This window comes from Girardinichthys multiradiatus, chromosome 17, assembly GCF_021462225.1.
Source record: "Girardinichthys multiradiatus isolate DD_20200921_A chromosome 17, DD_fGirMul_XY1, whole genome shotgun sequence".
Lineage (NCBI taxonomy): Eukaryota > Metazoa > Chordata > Actinopteri > Cyprinodontiformes > Goodeidae > Girardinichthys > Girardinichthys multiradiatus.
In genome coordinates this window covers 12,205,533-12,221,198 of record NC_061809.1, presented here as the reverse complement: position 1 = coordinate 12,221,198, position 15,666 = coordinate 12,205,533, and the positions used below count along the sequence as shown (strand labels likewise).

General features: G+C 40.5%; 1 protein-coding gene across 2 annotated transcripts; it reads right to left on the bottom strand.

Moving 5' to 3' along the window:
* Positions 1–14: 14 nt before the first annotated feature.
* Positions 15–15,663, bottom strand: LOC124882918 (dynamin-1-like protein). Of its 2 annotated transcripts, XM_047389591.1 has the most exons (19): positions 15,361–15,663; positions 14,833–14,974; positions 11,801–11,847; positions 11,647–11,718; positions 9,785–9,871; positions 9,538–9,700; positions 9,308–9,428; positions 8,594–8,725; positions 5,984–6,190; positions 5,664–5,784; positions 5,435–5,590; positions 5,275–5,364; positions 5,105–5,197; positions 4,386–4,439; positions 4,035–4,115; positions 1,678–1,809; positions 1,479–1,588; positions 552–711; positions 15–470 (listed from the first exon to the last, which is right to left on the bottom strand). In XM_047389591.1, exons 1-19 carry the CDS (start codon positions 15,661–15,663, stop codon positions 414–416), a joined length of 2,328 nt encoding a protein of 775 aa, XP_047245547.1. In that variant the 3' UTR covers positions 15–413. The 2 variants fall into 2 exon arrangements, with proteins under 2 accessions (XP_047245547.1, XP_047245549.1); XM_047389593.1 differs by lacking the exon at positions 4,035–4,115.
* Positions 15,664–15,666: the final 3 nt, after the last annotated feature.

The following is a 15,666-nucleotide window of genomic DNA, read 5'->3' as shown; positions in this document are numbered from 1 at the left end:
TCAAATCAAGCAAATGGCATTAAATACCTCTTTATTCACTCTTTTAGAAGCCATACACAGATTTTCACATCTAGGCAGCCACTGTAACTCTAAATAACAATGAATAAATAAACCTGATGGCAACAGTGACCTGCTATACAGTACAAGTTGGACAATAGTGCAAAAAGGAACTGGAAATTGAGATGGTGTTCCTACCCTTCAGTAGGAACACCATCACACAGATGTCCAATAGATTCAGTGCAATCTTTTTTTAAACAAATAATTTACATGTTTTAGATGCTTGTACGCTAACGTGATACCTACTGTACATTTGATAAAGGATCAGAACTTTTTTAGTGGTTGCAGATCCAAATGTTCAAGTTCATACATGAGTGGAACATCTATCTTCTGGCCATAACATGACTTTTGGTTTTTCACCAAAGATGTGTTTCCCTGATCTCAGCAATCACCTGACTGGCCCTCTGTAACGCCTGTAGGGAAGAATTAAATAATTAAAACCAAAAAACAAAAACAGGGAATACTCCATTCCAACAGGGAAGGGGCCATGTTACCTGCAGCATGTCTGCAGCCTCCTTGCGCCGCTGTGCCATATCCTCGGACTCAGTCAGCAAGTCGTTGAGGAGGCCTGATTTGTACAGCTGCCCAACGAGCTCACTCTGGAGGCTGTCCTTAACATGATTCACCAGGAAGTGCATCACCGCCTTCGGCACGCTGCAGCACAGAGAGGAGACAGAGCCAGCAGTTGATGGATACATGGCCTTTTTGCTATGGAGGTATTTAGGTACTTAACAGAATCACACAGGTTCTTATAAATGGTTTCCAATACAGTTCAAATGATCTAAATATTTTGTAACAGCAGCATAATGTCACAAATTTAGAAAAATCCAACCTTTAGTTTGTAAACATTCAAAAACAGTTTGTATATAACAAATGTATTTAAGGTGTGCTTCACCTAGAAAGTTTTAATCAACAATCCATGGCTTCCCGCTTGGTTTTTGTAGCCACTGAAGTTGCACACATCTATACTCGGAACTGTGATACTAAAGCCTGGCCACTGACCATAGCAAGGGAAGTTACATTAAACTTCTGCAAAGTTAGCTGTTACAGACCTGCATCTGAAATGTGTGGAGTTTGCTCATTTTTAGAACTTTAACTAGAATTAGATTTTTGATAGTCTGGTGGTCTCTGCCAGAAAAATTGTCAATATTGTATCTTTCAGCAGGATATGGATCCAAATCACCACAGAGCTCTCTATACACATAATTAACCTTTCTTTCAAGGTTACTGTTTCCAGACCATAATCCTGGATGAAAACCTTTGATTTTAGTTTTACCCTCTGAATAAATGTTCCTAAATTAAAAAGGTGGGATTTTTTTACCCAGGGATGTCAGTAACTGGAAGGTTCCTGACAGTCTTGAATGTCTAAATGTACACCAGGTTCATGAGTTCTCTTGTTCAGAAGGAAACCAGCAGCCTACCTGTCCTGAATGTTCTTTCGGACTATTAGGAAGTAGGACTTGATTAGGCGCTCAATGACCTCACAGTCTCTCTGTTCCCGTGACGACAGCCTCCTGGCAACCGGGACAGGCTGGAAAAACAAGCCAAGATTTAGAGCAGCTCATTAAAAGCAATTCAAACTATGTAATGGTTACTGCTGGCAGACTGAGGTTTGGTTACCACGTCAAGCAAGTTAACAACTCCTTTAAGAGGACTTCCTGGTCCAGAGCCTGCCGCTTCCTCTCCCTTCTTCAGCATTCCCCTCCAGTTCCCGGTGCCGTCCTGCTCCGCCTGAGGCCCGGCAGCCGGCGCCTGATAAAAACACAGACAGCACACACCTGTTACAACAGCTTCCCCTTGTTTGATGCAAGGGTTAAAAGCCAGGGTAGCAGGAAGGTTGGGACAGCAACAATCGTTTGCAGTCGAGCAAGCAGACAAAGAGAAATCAAGATGTTCAGGTGGTTAGTTTGCTTGTGACGTCATTCCCAGATCTGACTTCACAGCTACATGAAAACACGTTAGTATGGTCATACACCTCTTTATGACTTGTATCAGTATAGTGGTTAGGTGATTACAACAGCTATTGGGTATCATGTCAGTGTGTTTATTTGGTGTCTTATGATTTTTCTTCCCACTCTCTCTGTAGTTTGTGTTCATTCTGTTAAATAAGCAACATTTTGTTTTGAGGAACCCTATGATTCAAAGTTGTATTGCACAGCAGTAGCAGGTTCATGATATGGGGCACTTAGTTGCAGGACATTGGTTAAATTTACTACACATGCATCATCCAGGAAGATTAAAGCAGACTGATAAAACAAAGAGAAAATGGTGTGAAGCAAGGCAGTAGCAGGGTCATGATGTGGGAATTTACTCAACATCTGCCAGATGTTCCACACAACAAAAATGAATCCAAGCAGATTTCTAACATTTGCAAGCAGAGCTTCCAGAACACCTGCTTCAACATGAGTTAAATAAGCATAAATAACCAAATACTTGTCGTTCTAGACGGGCGCCCAACTGTGGTTATGTTTCCTTGTTTGTAGGTTTTGGTCACAGGGAATTTCACATCCTGTTTGGGTGTCTGACATGTTGCATGTTTTGTCTTCTGAAGATTAAAAGTTAACATTTACATCAATCATAGGTCCATGCAGGGCCCTTTGTGAGACAAGAAACATTCAAACAAGGCTGAAGGTAACAAACACTCATTTGGTTTCAATGATGTCTCACATTTGCCAAAAAAAACATCTTATGATCTCTAAGACTTCTAGGAAAATATTGTGACCAGACAAAAGTGGAACATTTTGGTAGGTGTGCATCCTGTTACAATTGACTTAAAACTAACAGCATTTCAGAGAAACAATATAGCAACAATCAAACATGGTGGTGGATGTGTGATGGTCTGGGCCTGCTGTGCTGCCTCAGGACCTCAGTGACTTGCTATAATTGATGGAACCATGAATTCTCTTTAGCAGAACAACTAGAAGGTATATATCCAGTCAAGTAGACTTGCTCACCAGCAAAAAAAAAAAGAAACAAAAAAACTCCAAATGAATGTTTTGGAGTGGTCTAATCAAAGTTTTATTTGGAATCCCAATCGGACGCTGCAGTGGGACCTTAAACATGCCATTAATACTAGAACACCCTCTAATATGGCCAGAATTTCTCCTCTTTGACAGTTGGTGTCACCAAAGGTTTAGGGGCTAATTACTTTTGCTCATAGGGCCAGTTTGACTTGGATTTGGACTTTTCTTCCTCAAATAAATAAAATCATGATTTATAAAAACCACCATTTTGTATTTGCTGAGGTTATGTTTATCTAATATTCTAATTCATTGCGTCTGAAATATTTCAGTGTGATGAAAAAGAAGAATCTTTGTCACAGCGCTACATCTAGATGGGATATTTGAACCTTATTCTGATCAAAAATCCATGATTTCATCCAAGTTTTAAACCAAAGCCCACAAACTTTAAACAGGGATGAGGTTGGGGACCATTCAAAAATCATCCATTCTTAAACCAGTTTGGATGCGTTTGAGTTCTTTGCCTCTTGAAACGTTCAGCACAGATCTACTTCATTATTCTATCCTATTTGTGCAATACACAAGGAACACTGCAGTAAATCAGACCCTCAGCATGATTCTGACACCACCAAAAAATGTTTTTCAAATAATTGGAGTTGTGTGTTTTATTGTCATTCCACCCTAGGAAAAAAGTTCAAATTCATCATTAAAAGTCCAAACTTAAAACATCCTAAAAAAAAAGCAGCATTCAAACGTTTTAAGGAGTTGGAAAAGAGAAGAGAGATGAAGAGTTTTCTTGTGGGACGAGGGTTGGTTGGGGAAAAAACACAGCTGTTAGAGAAAGTTTGATCAAGCTGAAGGACAGCACAACATCAGCAGACAAAGATCACAGTGCATGCCAGCAGCTCATGCACATCCATCCATCTAAGCATCCATCTAAGCATCCATCCATCCGTGCACCACCATCAGACCGCAGCCGGCCAGGCATGGAGCCAGCAAGCTGCAGTTTGTGCCCACCTTGGCACTGTCCATGTCTGTTCCAGACGCAGAGGGCTCGCCAGAAACTGCAGCTGGGCCAGCCGGGCCTTTGCCAACAGACTAGCAGAAATATGAGAGCAGAAATGTGGAAGAGGGGAGGAGGGAAGGAAAAAAGGTACTGAGAAGACAGAATAAAAGAGGCTGGCAGTGGAAAGTTGAGAAGACCGAGAGAATGAGCCTGCAGATTTAGGATTAAATTCCTGGACGGAAACTATCCAAAGCATTTGCTTTGCAGGTCAACGTGCTGTGGTGTTGCCAGTAGACGCTGCAGACTGCAACCCAATATTAGAACCAATGAGCTGCCTTTCTAATATTTTAAAAAGCCTTTACCTTATCCCTCGGCACTGCAGCGGGCAGCTCTCTCATCCGGTTTCTCCTCTGCTCCTAGAAAATAAAAACAGACGTGGGTATAACTTTCATTTTCTGATCAACAAATGCAGCAAGAAAACTTACTCTAGTTTACAAAAAAAAAAAAAAAAAAAAAAATCACGCCATCCTGCAAAAGTATTCACACAGCTTGAACTTTAGCACAAAAAACTGCAATGTATGTTGTTGAAATGTTATGATAGATTGTTTTAAAATTTTTGCCCAATCTTCATAATAACTGAACTCAGTCGCGCTGAACAGGGAGCGCCTTTTCAGTCTTACCATAGATTCTCAATTGGATTTAGGTCTGGACTTTGACTAGGCCCATTCTAACACTCAAATAAGCTTTCCGAGAGCTGGTGTTGTGCATGTTGGAGAGGTATGCCTGTTCGGCGCAGCCCTGGTACTACCTACAGGCTATACAGGTGATTATGGTGTGTTTAACCAGGTAAACATCTAAAAACACAGGTGTGTTAGATGCATTTACTGCTTAGGTGATTTCTGAAGGCAGTTAGTTGCACAGGATTTTATTTCGGGGAACAAATAATTTCTGTACAATTTGGATTCACAATTTTCTCCTAGTTTGTGGCTGAAATGTGGAAATGTTCAAGGAGGTATGAATACTTTTGCAGAAACCCATAAACATAAATGAAATATTTGGGTATTCTGGAGTATGAACAGACCTCGATGTTATTATTCATGACTCCGCAGGCATCTGCAAAGTCTGGATGCTTGGTGTTGATATAAGCAAGTTCAATTGCAACCAAGTTGTGAACCTGCAACAAGAAGAATAACTCATCCTACACTCTGCAGCCTATAAGACTAATGCATGCATGCAAGAAAAAGTTTGTACCATCTCATTGGTGATGGGCAGTCTCTTCCTCAGGAGGGAAGTGACCACTTCAACAATGGCCTCATGCAGCTTTGGAAATCTCTGCAGCTCCTGCCAGATAAAACAGTATAAATATAAACCTGTGTGGCTGGAGAAAATGAGGACACTTGATGTCTTCTACCTGTGTGCTGTAGTTGCTGCAGTGCTGGATGATTCTCTGCATCTCCTCGTGGACGAGCTCCACGCAGCGCAGGCTGGGCTCCTCCAAGCGTTTGACCTGCTTCTTCACCAGTAGCTCGAAAGAGATCTCTGGCACGAACAAGGCCGGGCGTGGGCCCTGACAGGAAGGCAGAGGAAGGTTTAATCTTGTCATTTCATGATTAAACGGCAGGAAGGTTGTCACAACTCACAGTTGCATTCCTGATGGCTGTTAGGATATCGATGGTGCTCAGCCCCCCAAGAGGATCCACAGACTCCAGTGTTCGGCCGAACGTCTCATGGAATATGTAGCAGATCCTGGCTCCACCGCATCTGAAACGCAGCAGCAGGAGATGGATGTGATCTGAACTCTGTGGCCTTCGCTCCTGTCAGTTCTCCCCTCACACAGACCGAGCGTGCTTCAACTCTCAAGTTCTATCACACTAAATGATGAAACCAATGCAGTTGATCTGATCCTCTTTTTAACTGTGCTGGTTCAACAGCACCACCATGTGGTGGAGCTGCTACTTACAGCTCTGCAGTCTCGATATATTTGGCTGTGCCCTCTATAGTGTTGCAGTACTCCGTGGCGAACTTGGTGATGAGCTGCAGCAAGGTGGCGCTCTGGTCTTCCACAGGCTCGCCGTAGCTGCTGAGCAGGGACTGGTACTGGGCTGCCAGGACATTGATCCGTGTCTTTAGCTCAGGGAGGCAGTCTCGGATGTGATGCATCAGTAGCCTGACATTAATAGAAGAAAGGGCAGAGTGCTGTGCTTTAAATGACAGACATTAGCAATTCAAAGATGGTTCAAAGAAGCTTCTTACATCAGGTTCTCTGTTAAACACAATAAAGCTAAGTGTGGAAATGTAAGCACATACAGGCTGCCACTCAATGCTAGTGTTTTCACTTTGTCCAAAAATTCAAGTATTTCTTACAGCAAAAAGTAAAAACAAGCTCCTCAACTTCAGCAAAAATATACAGGGGCAAAAAAAAGCATGAATATCCTTTGAACCTTTTTACAACCTTCTATGTATTTTATTGGCATTTTATGTGACTCACCAACACGATAGTAGGTAATGCATCGTTTACACCTAATTTCAACTAAATAAAATCTACTGCAACCACAGGTCCCCTAATAAGGTCCTTCTAACTTAATTTCTTTATAAATACAGTGTCCTGTGATGGCCTCAGATGTTTGAAGAAGAACATTAACCAACAAAGAGCATCAGGAAAACCAAGGAACACAGTAGACATGTCAGGGAGGGTTTTTTTGTTGTTTGTTTTAAACCATGAATTGTGCACAAACATGGTAAAATCATGCAATATGGGGCAGAGCACAGACTCACCTGGGAAGATTTCTGCTGAAATACAGAACATGCCTATCATTTGTCATTAAAGGCCACTGAACGGAAAATCTGATAACTGGTTTCTATAAAATAGGGAAGCCCTAAACTGTGACACATAAAATAACCAAAACAGACAGCTCGTCGCTCAGCTACCTTCTTGCCTGTGTGTAATTTGTTGAGGGGGACATATGAGGCTGATGCACATTTCAAGAAATTGAAAAAGATGATTCAGAGCTGCCCCCAGGATGTGGAAACAACCTGCCTTCAGCAACATCAGGTGCAAATAAGTCAAAAAATCATTTATCAAATATAAACAGCTATGCATTGTTATTTTCTAATAAATGTTTCACTTGAAAGAAATTTGAGTGAATATTTATTCTTTTTTATATTGGTCTCTATAAAATTCAAACAGTTTATAAACCTTAAGATTTAATTGTTTATAACTCAAAACGAACATTTTAGTGACTGAGTCTAAAACATGATATCCATATCCACACGTATGCGGCACACCTCAGAGATCATTTAAGCATCTCGTGTGCAGCCGTGATGAAACATTGCGCAGAAAACACAAAGTCATAATTTGTGTCATTGTTAAGGAGCTCAATAAACTCATCCCACCTTAGCATCAGCAGGATTGCTGAAATGATTCAACTTCAATTCTTGTTCTTAGCTGCACCGTGGGGACTTGCCCATAAGTAGCTGATGCTGAGATGTTAAACATCAGCAGCGGTAAATACTCTGTGTTTTCAGAATCCATCTTTAGTTCAGTTCTGCTTTGAACATCATTTAAATTTACCTCCAGCTTGGGCGAACCCATTTCAAGCACCAAAAACCATTATTTAAAAATAATCTGTATTCAGGCTTTTGTCCACATTATTATTTATCTCATTGTACAAGCCTGAAAAAAAGAAAACCTCAGTTTCCCATAAAAATAACAAAAATACCCATAGCCCCCAGAGAGTTAATGCAGGGTTAAGGTAAAGCCATTGTTGAATGAAAGTCATAGGAAGACCCATAATCTATGCAAGGACGCAGCACACGTGGGAGAAGGTGCTCTGCTCAGGTGAGACAATAGAAATGTTCCTTCTTAGCCTACAAGCAAGATGTGGTGGAAAACTAACTCTGCACAATCTCCTAAACACATCTTCCCCATGGTGAAGATGTGTTTCATGCTATGAAAATGCTTTCCCATAGCAAGGGCAGAGAGATGGGAAAATGGATTGAGCCAAATACAGGGCAATCGCTGAAGGAAACCTGTCAAGAGGCTGACTTAGTTCAAATAAAAGCATGTGGATGTGCATGTGGGTTAGAATGGCCTAATCAAAGTCCAGAAAAACAAATCCTAATACATTGACATTTGTGGTTATAATGTGATAAAATGTGGAAAACTTCAACAGGTCTAAATAATTTTGAAAATTGCTGTAAGACAAAACTACACATGAACACATTACCTGAAAAAGCTGCAAAGACTTTTATTAAAAATCACACAAAGCTGCAGTTAAAGATCTTTTTTCAGCTTTGTTGGTTTGGATGAAACGTGTATTTATCTGTTTGACCATCACGTTTTTAAGAGCAGACGTGGAGGCACAGCAGCCATTAGATTCAAAGGTATAAAGCATGGCAGTGGTAGAAGCTTGATGTTGCTAAACTTCAAACCTTTCCCCCTGAAAAGGCTCCCAAACATAACAGAGCTTTTAAAAAATGTAATAGAAATGCTAGAAAGTTTGTCTAAACTTATTAGTGCTCCATGACGGAACCATTGTCTCCATTTTTCCAGAGGTTCCAGAGAGTTTACCTGTTAAGGGTCCGGGCCAGGTATTTTGTTCCGTTTCTGTTGGCCAGCGATGGGTATTTCTTCTGGAGGAAAGCATGCTCGTCACGGATGGCGTCGGCCACTGATTTCTTATTGTTGATGTCCAGCTGACTCCTGCAGGTTCAGACCACAAACACCAGCATTTAGAGAAAGAGGTCTTCATCATATCACCATAATGTGTGCTTGGGTTCAGAGCAGTGCTACACTATTAGACTAGGGGTGGGCGTTATGTCGGATCATCTAGAGGGCACATTCTATGCCTTGCAGTTCTATGCTCTTGCACAGACATATCAGATTTTGTTCCATTTCCTTCATAAATTAACTTTTATGTTGCAGGGATGAAATGGTTTCTGGTTTTAATGATAACCTCGGTAAAATGTAATATTGTTCAGCTGGTATCAAAGTTTTAAGATGAAATTACCAAACCATATTTAGTTACGGCTCTATTAAAAAAGGTTGAGTTTTCCCGATTGTCCATTGAACGCATCGTCTCAGATGCGTTGCCTCAGAAGCAAGCAGAAAGCACAGATTACTACTACTAATGTAAACAATAATGCTGAAGTTAAACCAGCTGTAATGAATGATTACAATAATCATGATACAAAATGTTCATACTGTTAGATGTTATGTAGAAAGAGTGCACTTTAAGAGCTACAAATTCTGAACCACTTTCATGTTCTTAAATGGTGGTGAGACCTGTTCACAACTCCAATTATGCCCAGTTTGACGGGGATGACTCTGCCCATCAGGACGTCCATAGCGTCGGTACCGGCGTCCATCAGGTCTAACTTGGTCACCACAGCCAGCGTCCTCCTGCCTGATCATTCACATTGATTCTAAATAAAAGGTCCAGCAAAGACTGTATGACAGTTGATTAACAGCAAAGATTTATTTAAAAATCATGTTATGATTCCAGGGATTCGTACCATCTGGGTCCACTTCCCGGGCCACCTTAAGGGCTTCCGAGGTGGCCATGTCTGTGTTGGCCGCTGTGACTGCGAGGATGATACAGTTAGGATTGGAGATATGCTTAAGTATCAGATCTCTGATCTGGATCTCAATGTCTTTGGGCTGATCGCCCACGGGCACCTGGGGGAGAACGGGACCAGATAAAAGAAGTTAGTGTTAGTCTGCTTGACAGGATGATCGAAGGCTCGAAACAGGATGGGTTACCTTGGTGATTCCTGGCAGATCCACCAGTGTGAGGTTGAGAACATGAGGGGAGAAGATCTTCAAGTGAATGGGATCATCGCTGATTCCCTGCAGAGGAACATAAATCAACTCAGCCTAGTTTTACAGAAGAAGAATCAAGAAAAACAGAGGGACGGGACAGAGACAGAGGGGGCGGTCTTTGCAACAGCACCACCGACTCAGTTTCTCACCTATTGGCTGAGGTCAAGCCTCTGAATTAAATTTTTGACTTTGGCTTTCCAGGGACCAGGGCTGTATTTTATTTTTTTTTTTAAATCACGAATAGACATCTTTATGAGGCTTTAATTGGAAAATTCCACATAAATTACGGTATGTATAAAACGTATTGAGTGACATTTCCAGAAACTAAACTCTAAATCAGGACAGAATTCATCTTTGAATGACAGTTTACTTTTATTATTTGCTTTATTTAATAGGCTTTAGCTTTGAAAAATGCACATCTGTACATCTTTAAGGAATGTTTAAAGATGCTAAATTAACTTTGAAGTTCTTAAAATATGTTTCCTCTGGTTAGACTGGGAAAACAGTCATTGCGTCAAGCTTTTGTTTTGAAAACAGGTCCAGAAACGTGAATGCCTCTTAGTACTCCGGCAAACTGAAGTATTCTCCCAGAGTCAACAGGATACAGTAATCTATCCCAACTAACAGCGCCATCTACCACCAAATCAACAAAGCTCCTGACTTCTTTAGCAACAACATGACAGAAATTGGTTGCTAATGGTAGCAGCTCCTTTTCAGAATCAGGCAGCCATGAGGCTCAACACCTACTTCCTGGTTCCACAGACCCAAATCAAATGATGGTTCATTAGCAGGCCTCTGCAGAACTTTATGACACATTGGGAAGCTAGCTGGACCATTTGAATCAGCTGTGATGGAGAACAGGCACATATAAAACTGGCAGGACACCGTCTCTTGAGGACTGGAGCTGGACATCCATGTCCCAGAGGCTTGACCTCAGCCAACAGCTGAGGCAGTAACATGGTTACTCAGCCTTGGCCCCACCCCTTTAGTTTTTACATTTTCCAGATGCATGTTGAGACGGAGAAGACAATACAACGACCAAGAAATGTTAAACAGAAAGATGGGAATAAATGGGCTCAGGAAAATCCATTGGGTAGAAAATAATGCAAGGATGTCTTAGGGGAGAAAATTCATCTGTGTTAAAAAATATATCTTTAAATAACTTTTTTAAATATATTTGTGAGGGAATAAATATGAAAAAATAAAGGGGCTGGGGAAAATAAAACATTGGTAAATGCACATCTGTCAAAAATTAAAGAAAAAAATGGAGATATTGAAAACCAAATGAGAATAAGGGTGCAGAGATAAATATATCAACTTATGTCTAATATTTTGATCAGTTATTGAATAAATATATATTTTTTTATTTTGTTACATTTAATGGCACATTTAGTAATTTAGTAAACTATTTATTGGGTAGGTAATTTATTTATTAAACTATTTATTTCTAAATTTAATCTTAATAATGGCAGGATTTGTCCTCTATACTACACAGGTATTTAAGGTGAAGTAAAGTATTCATGCTGACAGCACTGAGAACCAACAAACAACCTAGGAGAGACTAGGGGTTTGGGGTATTTTAGTGGAAAAAGCTTCAGAGTAGAACAGTACTAGATTACAAAAACAAGAATTTATTAAACCCAAACATGAGGCTATTTACTGTTTTTTGTTGTAGGGAATCTGTTATTACCCCTCACAAGATTATCAAACTGAACCGTTGCTCTTTTTCAATTACAGTAACTTTTTAAGACGCATTTTTCATCAAAAAACACACAAGCAGGTGTCTCACCTCCCGATCTCACCTTATTATTTCCTGATACTCGCTCTGTTTCGTTCTCAATTTCCTGCCGGATTTCATCAAAATCTGTGTAGATCTGCAAAATGAAAAACGAACATCGCCTCACAACAAGTCATGACCAAGATAACCACACTGTTCAGTATTGTGTAGAGTAATACCTTATTTTTAGTGTGTAGAAACTTCCCCCACTCCTCCACATCCCTGCCTGTGAGACACAATGAGAAATCGAGTCACAGGTAAAAACAGGAAAACCTATTAAAGCTAGAAACTGCTGTGTACAAGAGGCGAATGAAGCACATCTAATGCGAGGATCAACATCGGACCACAAGTCATGGTGTGGTTTAAAGCAGCTACCAACACGGGTGTGGGTTTGTGAAGAAAGAGGTGGCTGAGCTACAAGAAACTAAGCTTTGCTGTTAAATATACAGACACCTGTAACGCTGGTAACTCAGAGGCTCTTTGCTTTTTCACACCATAGTGTCTGCAAGTGGTTAGGAAGAGAGTGACAGAGAGAGACCTTTAAAACGGATTACTCTGATCATGCAGGAAACGATATACAGGTATAGTTTGAAAGGTTTACACCATTTAATTCTAGGGTTTCACATATCCTTATTTATTGTGTAGCTTTGCTGCCTTTGTAGGATTTATAAGGGAAAAAGTAGCATCAAAGTACTGCTAATCAAATCCACATGACTATTGATCATCAACAAGTGTGACCTCGTCTATAAAGAGTTCCTACATATTTATTAATGAAAACAATAGTATTTTACAGACTTAACTCTCTAGAGTTCATTTCAAAACAGTAGTGGGGAACCTTTTCTCCCTCAGAAGTCATTTCAGTTTTTAAGAATGCCCTCTGAGGGCCACATTCAATTTGTAAACCCTCATGATGTAACATGTATAAATTCATAAAACCACAATATCATTTTTGCAAACATTTGTAAATGTCAGGTTTTGGGTTGTTGTTTTTTTTTTTACATTTGCTATGTTTCAATACATCAAATATAATAGAATACCACCAAAGATAAAATGAGGCATGCGCAGTTGATTGTACATTATAAAAAAAGACTTTTTTTTTTTTTCAGTTTTAGCTTTTTATTTGCGACTCGAGAAGTACTTCGTTTTTTTCTATTTAAATATGAGATATATATATATATATAGATTTAAATATATAGAGAGAGATAAGGAGAAGCAATTCCTACCATCACATCAGGTGGGTGTGATGAATGTAGCTTCTCCTTAGCCAGGCGTCTGTCTGCTGGAAGACATGTTGATGCCACTCGCAGCTGATTTTCAGTAAGCATTGAGGAGAAGCTGCTTTTTGCTCACAGCGGCATGTTGTCCCAGACAGAAAGGTGAGGACATGTATCCTCATGTCTGGAAAATCCTCAACACTGACATAAACTTTGTAGAAGTCCAGTATCTGCGATGAGGCTTGAACCTCTAAGCGATTAATTTACTCACCCCAAATATCGCTCTTATGTTGTCTCTGTCGCTTTCTGTTCTATAAATGCTAATTGTTGCGCATTCAAACTCGGACGAAGCGCGGTACCTTCCCCCAGCTCCTCCAGTTTAACATGCTTACTCCTGTAATGAAGCTCCAGACTGGACTTTTCCCATCACTGCCAGCGCATTCCCACAAACTCCACACATGGGTTTTTGCTTTCCACTTCGACGAAAAATGTTTGTCTATTTCTCTTGAAAAACGCGGCCTACAGCATCCATATTTCTTTTTTCGCCGTCGACATGATTGACACCTGTCGTCTATTATCTCACGCTGACGCACGACCACTCATGTTGCGTTCACTTACCATGATTCTGGCTCGGATATTTGCATCACTAACGCTTTTATTGGAGAAATGCCCTTTGTTAGCATTTTCTCCACCAAGCTTTAATGATTTTATTTATTAACTTAAAGTTGCGTGGCGGGGCTGGAAAAAGGGCTCCTAGAGCCGTATTTGGCCCGGAGGTAGTAGGTTCCCTACTCCTGTTTTAAAATAATAATAATAATTTTTTTTTAAACTGAGCTGGGAGGAAGGAAGAAGAAAGGGACAGACAGGCAGACCGAGAAATGAAGAAAGGACACCAGGAAGGGAAGAAGGGACACATAGGGCAAAGGCAAGAAGGAGCAAGGTAAGAAAGAAGGCAGGAAGGACATAAGAAACATGGGATGGAAAAACGAAAGGAAGGAAGGATAGAAGAAAAGACAACATTTAGACAACAGGGTATAAGGAATAAGGAATACTATAGTTTTTTTTTCCATACTCTTATTTAGTTTTCCATCCTTATTCATAGTGTGAAGGAACCCTTTCTATAAAAGCAGGAGTTTGGAGAGCGTTAACATGGGAACTCATGAATTAGGAAAGACATTAGCAATGACTTTAGAAGCCACTATTGCTCTCATAAATCTTAGAAATATTACTGGATAGTTTTCTAGCAATTTAAAGTCTGGCAAATTTACCCAAATAAAAAGCAATTGTGAAATGCTTCATTAAAAAAAATTACAAAACATCCAACAGCCCAATCAAACTCGACAGACCTCATCTGGCATATTAATTATTAAAGTCCATGACAATTCAGTTAAAAGTTGTTGGACTTTCATTGTCTATTATGGCAACACCTTATATAGATCTTAGTGATCAAGTTTCTAAAGTTCAGAGAGAATGGTGGGGACATCTGGATGATAGGAATGAAAGAGCGAGGGAAAACTTACGTCTAATTACAAAATTTAACAAATGTTTCACACTTTCAGGTTTTTCTGATATGGTGCAGCCCTAGTATATAACTGAAAGTTAAAGCACTCACCCCTGACCATCAACATGACAATGATGCCACTGAATGGTGGAAAAAGAAAAGGATCAAGGTGTTGCAGTGACCAAGTCAAAGTCCAGACCTCAGCTTAAAAACAATGATTGTGTGGGATCCTAAGACAGCTGCGCAGAAACAAATGTTATTTTGAGAACTATTTATGCCATAGGCTCCCTTCTTTACGTTTCTACACTTGAGGTAAATTTAAATAATTTAAGAAGCTGGTACAGACCAGATCCTTTTTATAGCATCCTGATACATAAAACCCTAGACTTCAAAAGGGTGTATTTTACTTTATCTTCATGACTGCATGAAACTTCTTTCCTGCCAACTGGACTTTATATTTGCCAAGAAAAGAAATGGCTTTCCTGCAGACACCCACCTCCATCCTCATTCTTCCTCCCGTCTCCAGGTTCTACGTGCACCAGCTGAAGGATGAGGGGCCGCCTAGTTACAATACCGGTCCCACGAGGCAGCAGGTCCCTGCCCACCAGGCTCTCCAGCACAGAGCTCTTTCCACTGCTCTGGAGACATAAAGACTTTACAAACATGCACACTAACACCACTAACACATCCTGATATGGAAAGACATTAGGCCAGCTGAGATATTTGGACTCATGATCAGGCCTGCTTTTAGATAACAGGGGCTAATTTAAGATTGTGAGCCAATAAAATATGTTTACCACAGCCTGTGCTTTCTGATCTGCATCAGCTCCAATAAAACAGCTGTTTCATCCTAACTATCTTGTCAAGCATCACTTGATTCAAGCAGATAATACAGTGTCATCAAATCAAACACTCTCCAATATTAATGCTTCCGCTTCATTCCTGCATATTTAAAGCAAGGTTATAGGGCTACGACTAGCATGGCAGCTGCTATCACCAAATGCTCACAAGCAGAACCTTTTACCTGAGTCCCCACCACTGCAATCTGTGGCAGCTGGATGATATCCGCCCCCACCGTGTTGAACACATCCTGCAGCTTGTTTATCACGGGGATAAGAGCCTCCATGTTCGCCGTTTGACGGATTTTTAAGAGACTCTTTATCGATATGGATCCAAAGTCATTCAATGTCCCCCCGGAACCACCATTGCAACAGCGGAGACCGCAGAGAGCTGGGAGTTGTAGTTCTTCAAGTGAGAACGGAACGTTGAGAAAAAGACTACAAGTCAGCTGCTCTGAACGATAACGCCAACTCATTTTCACGCGCATGCG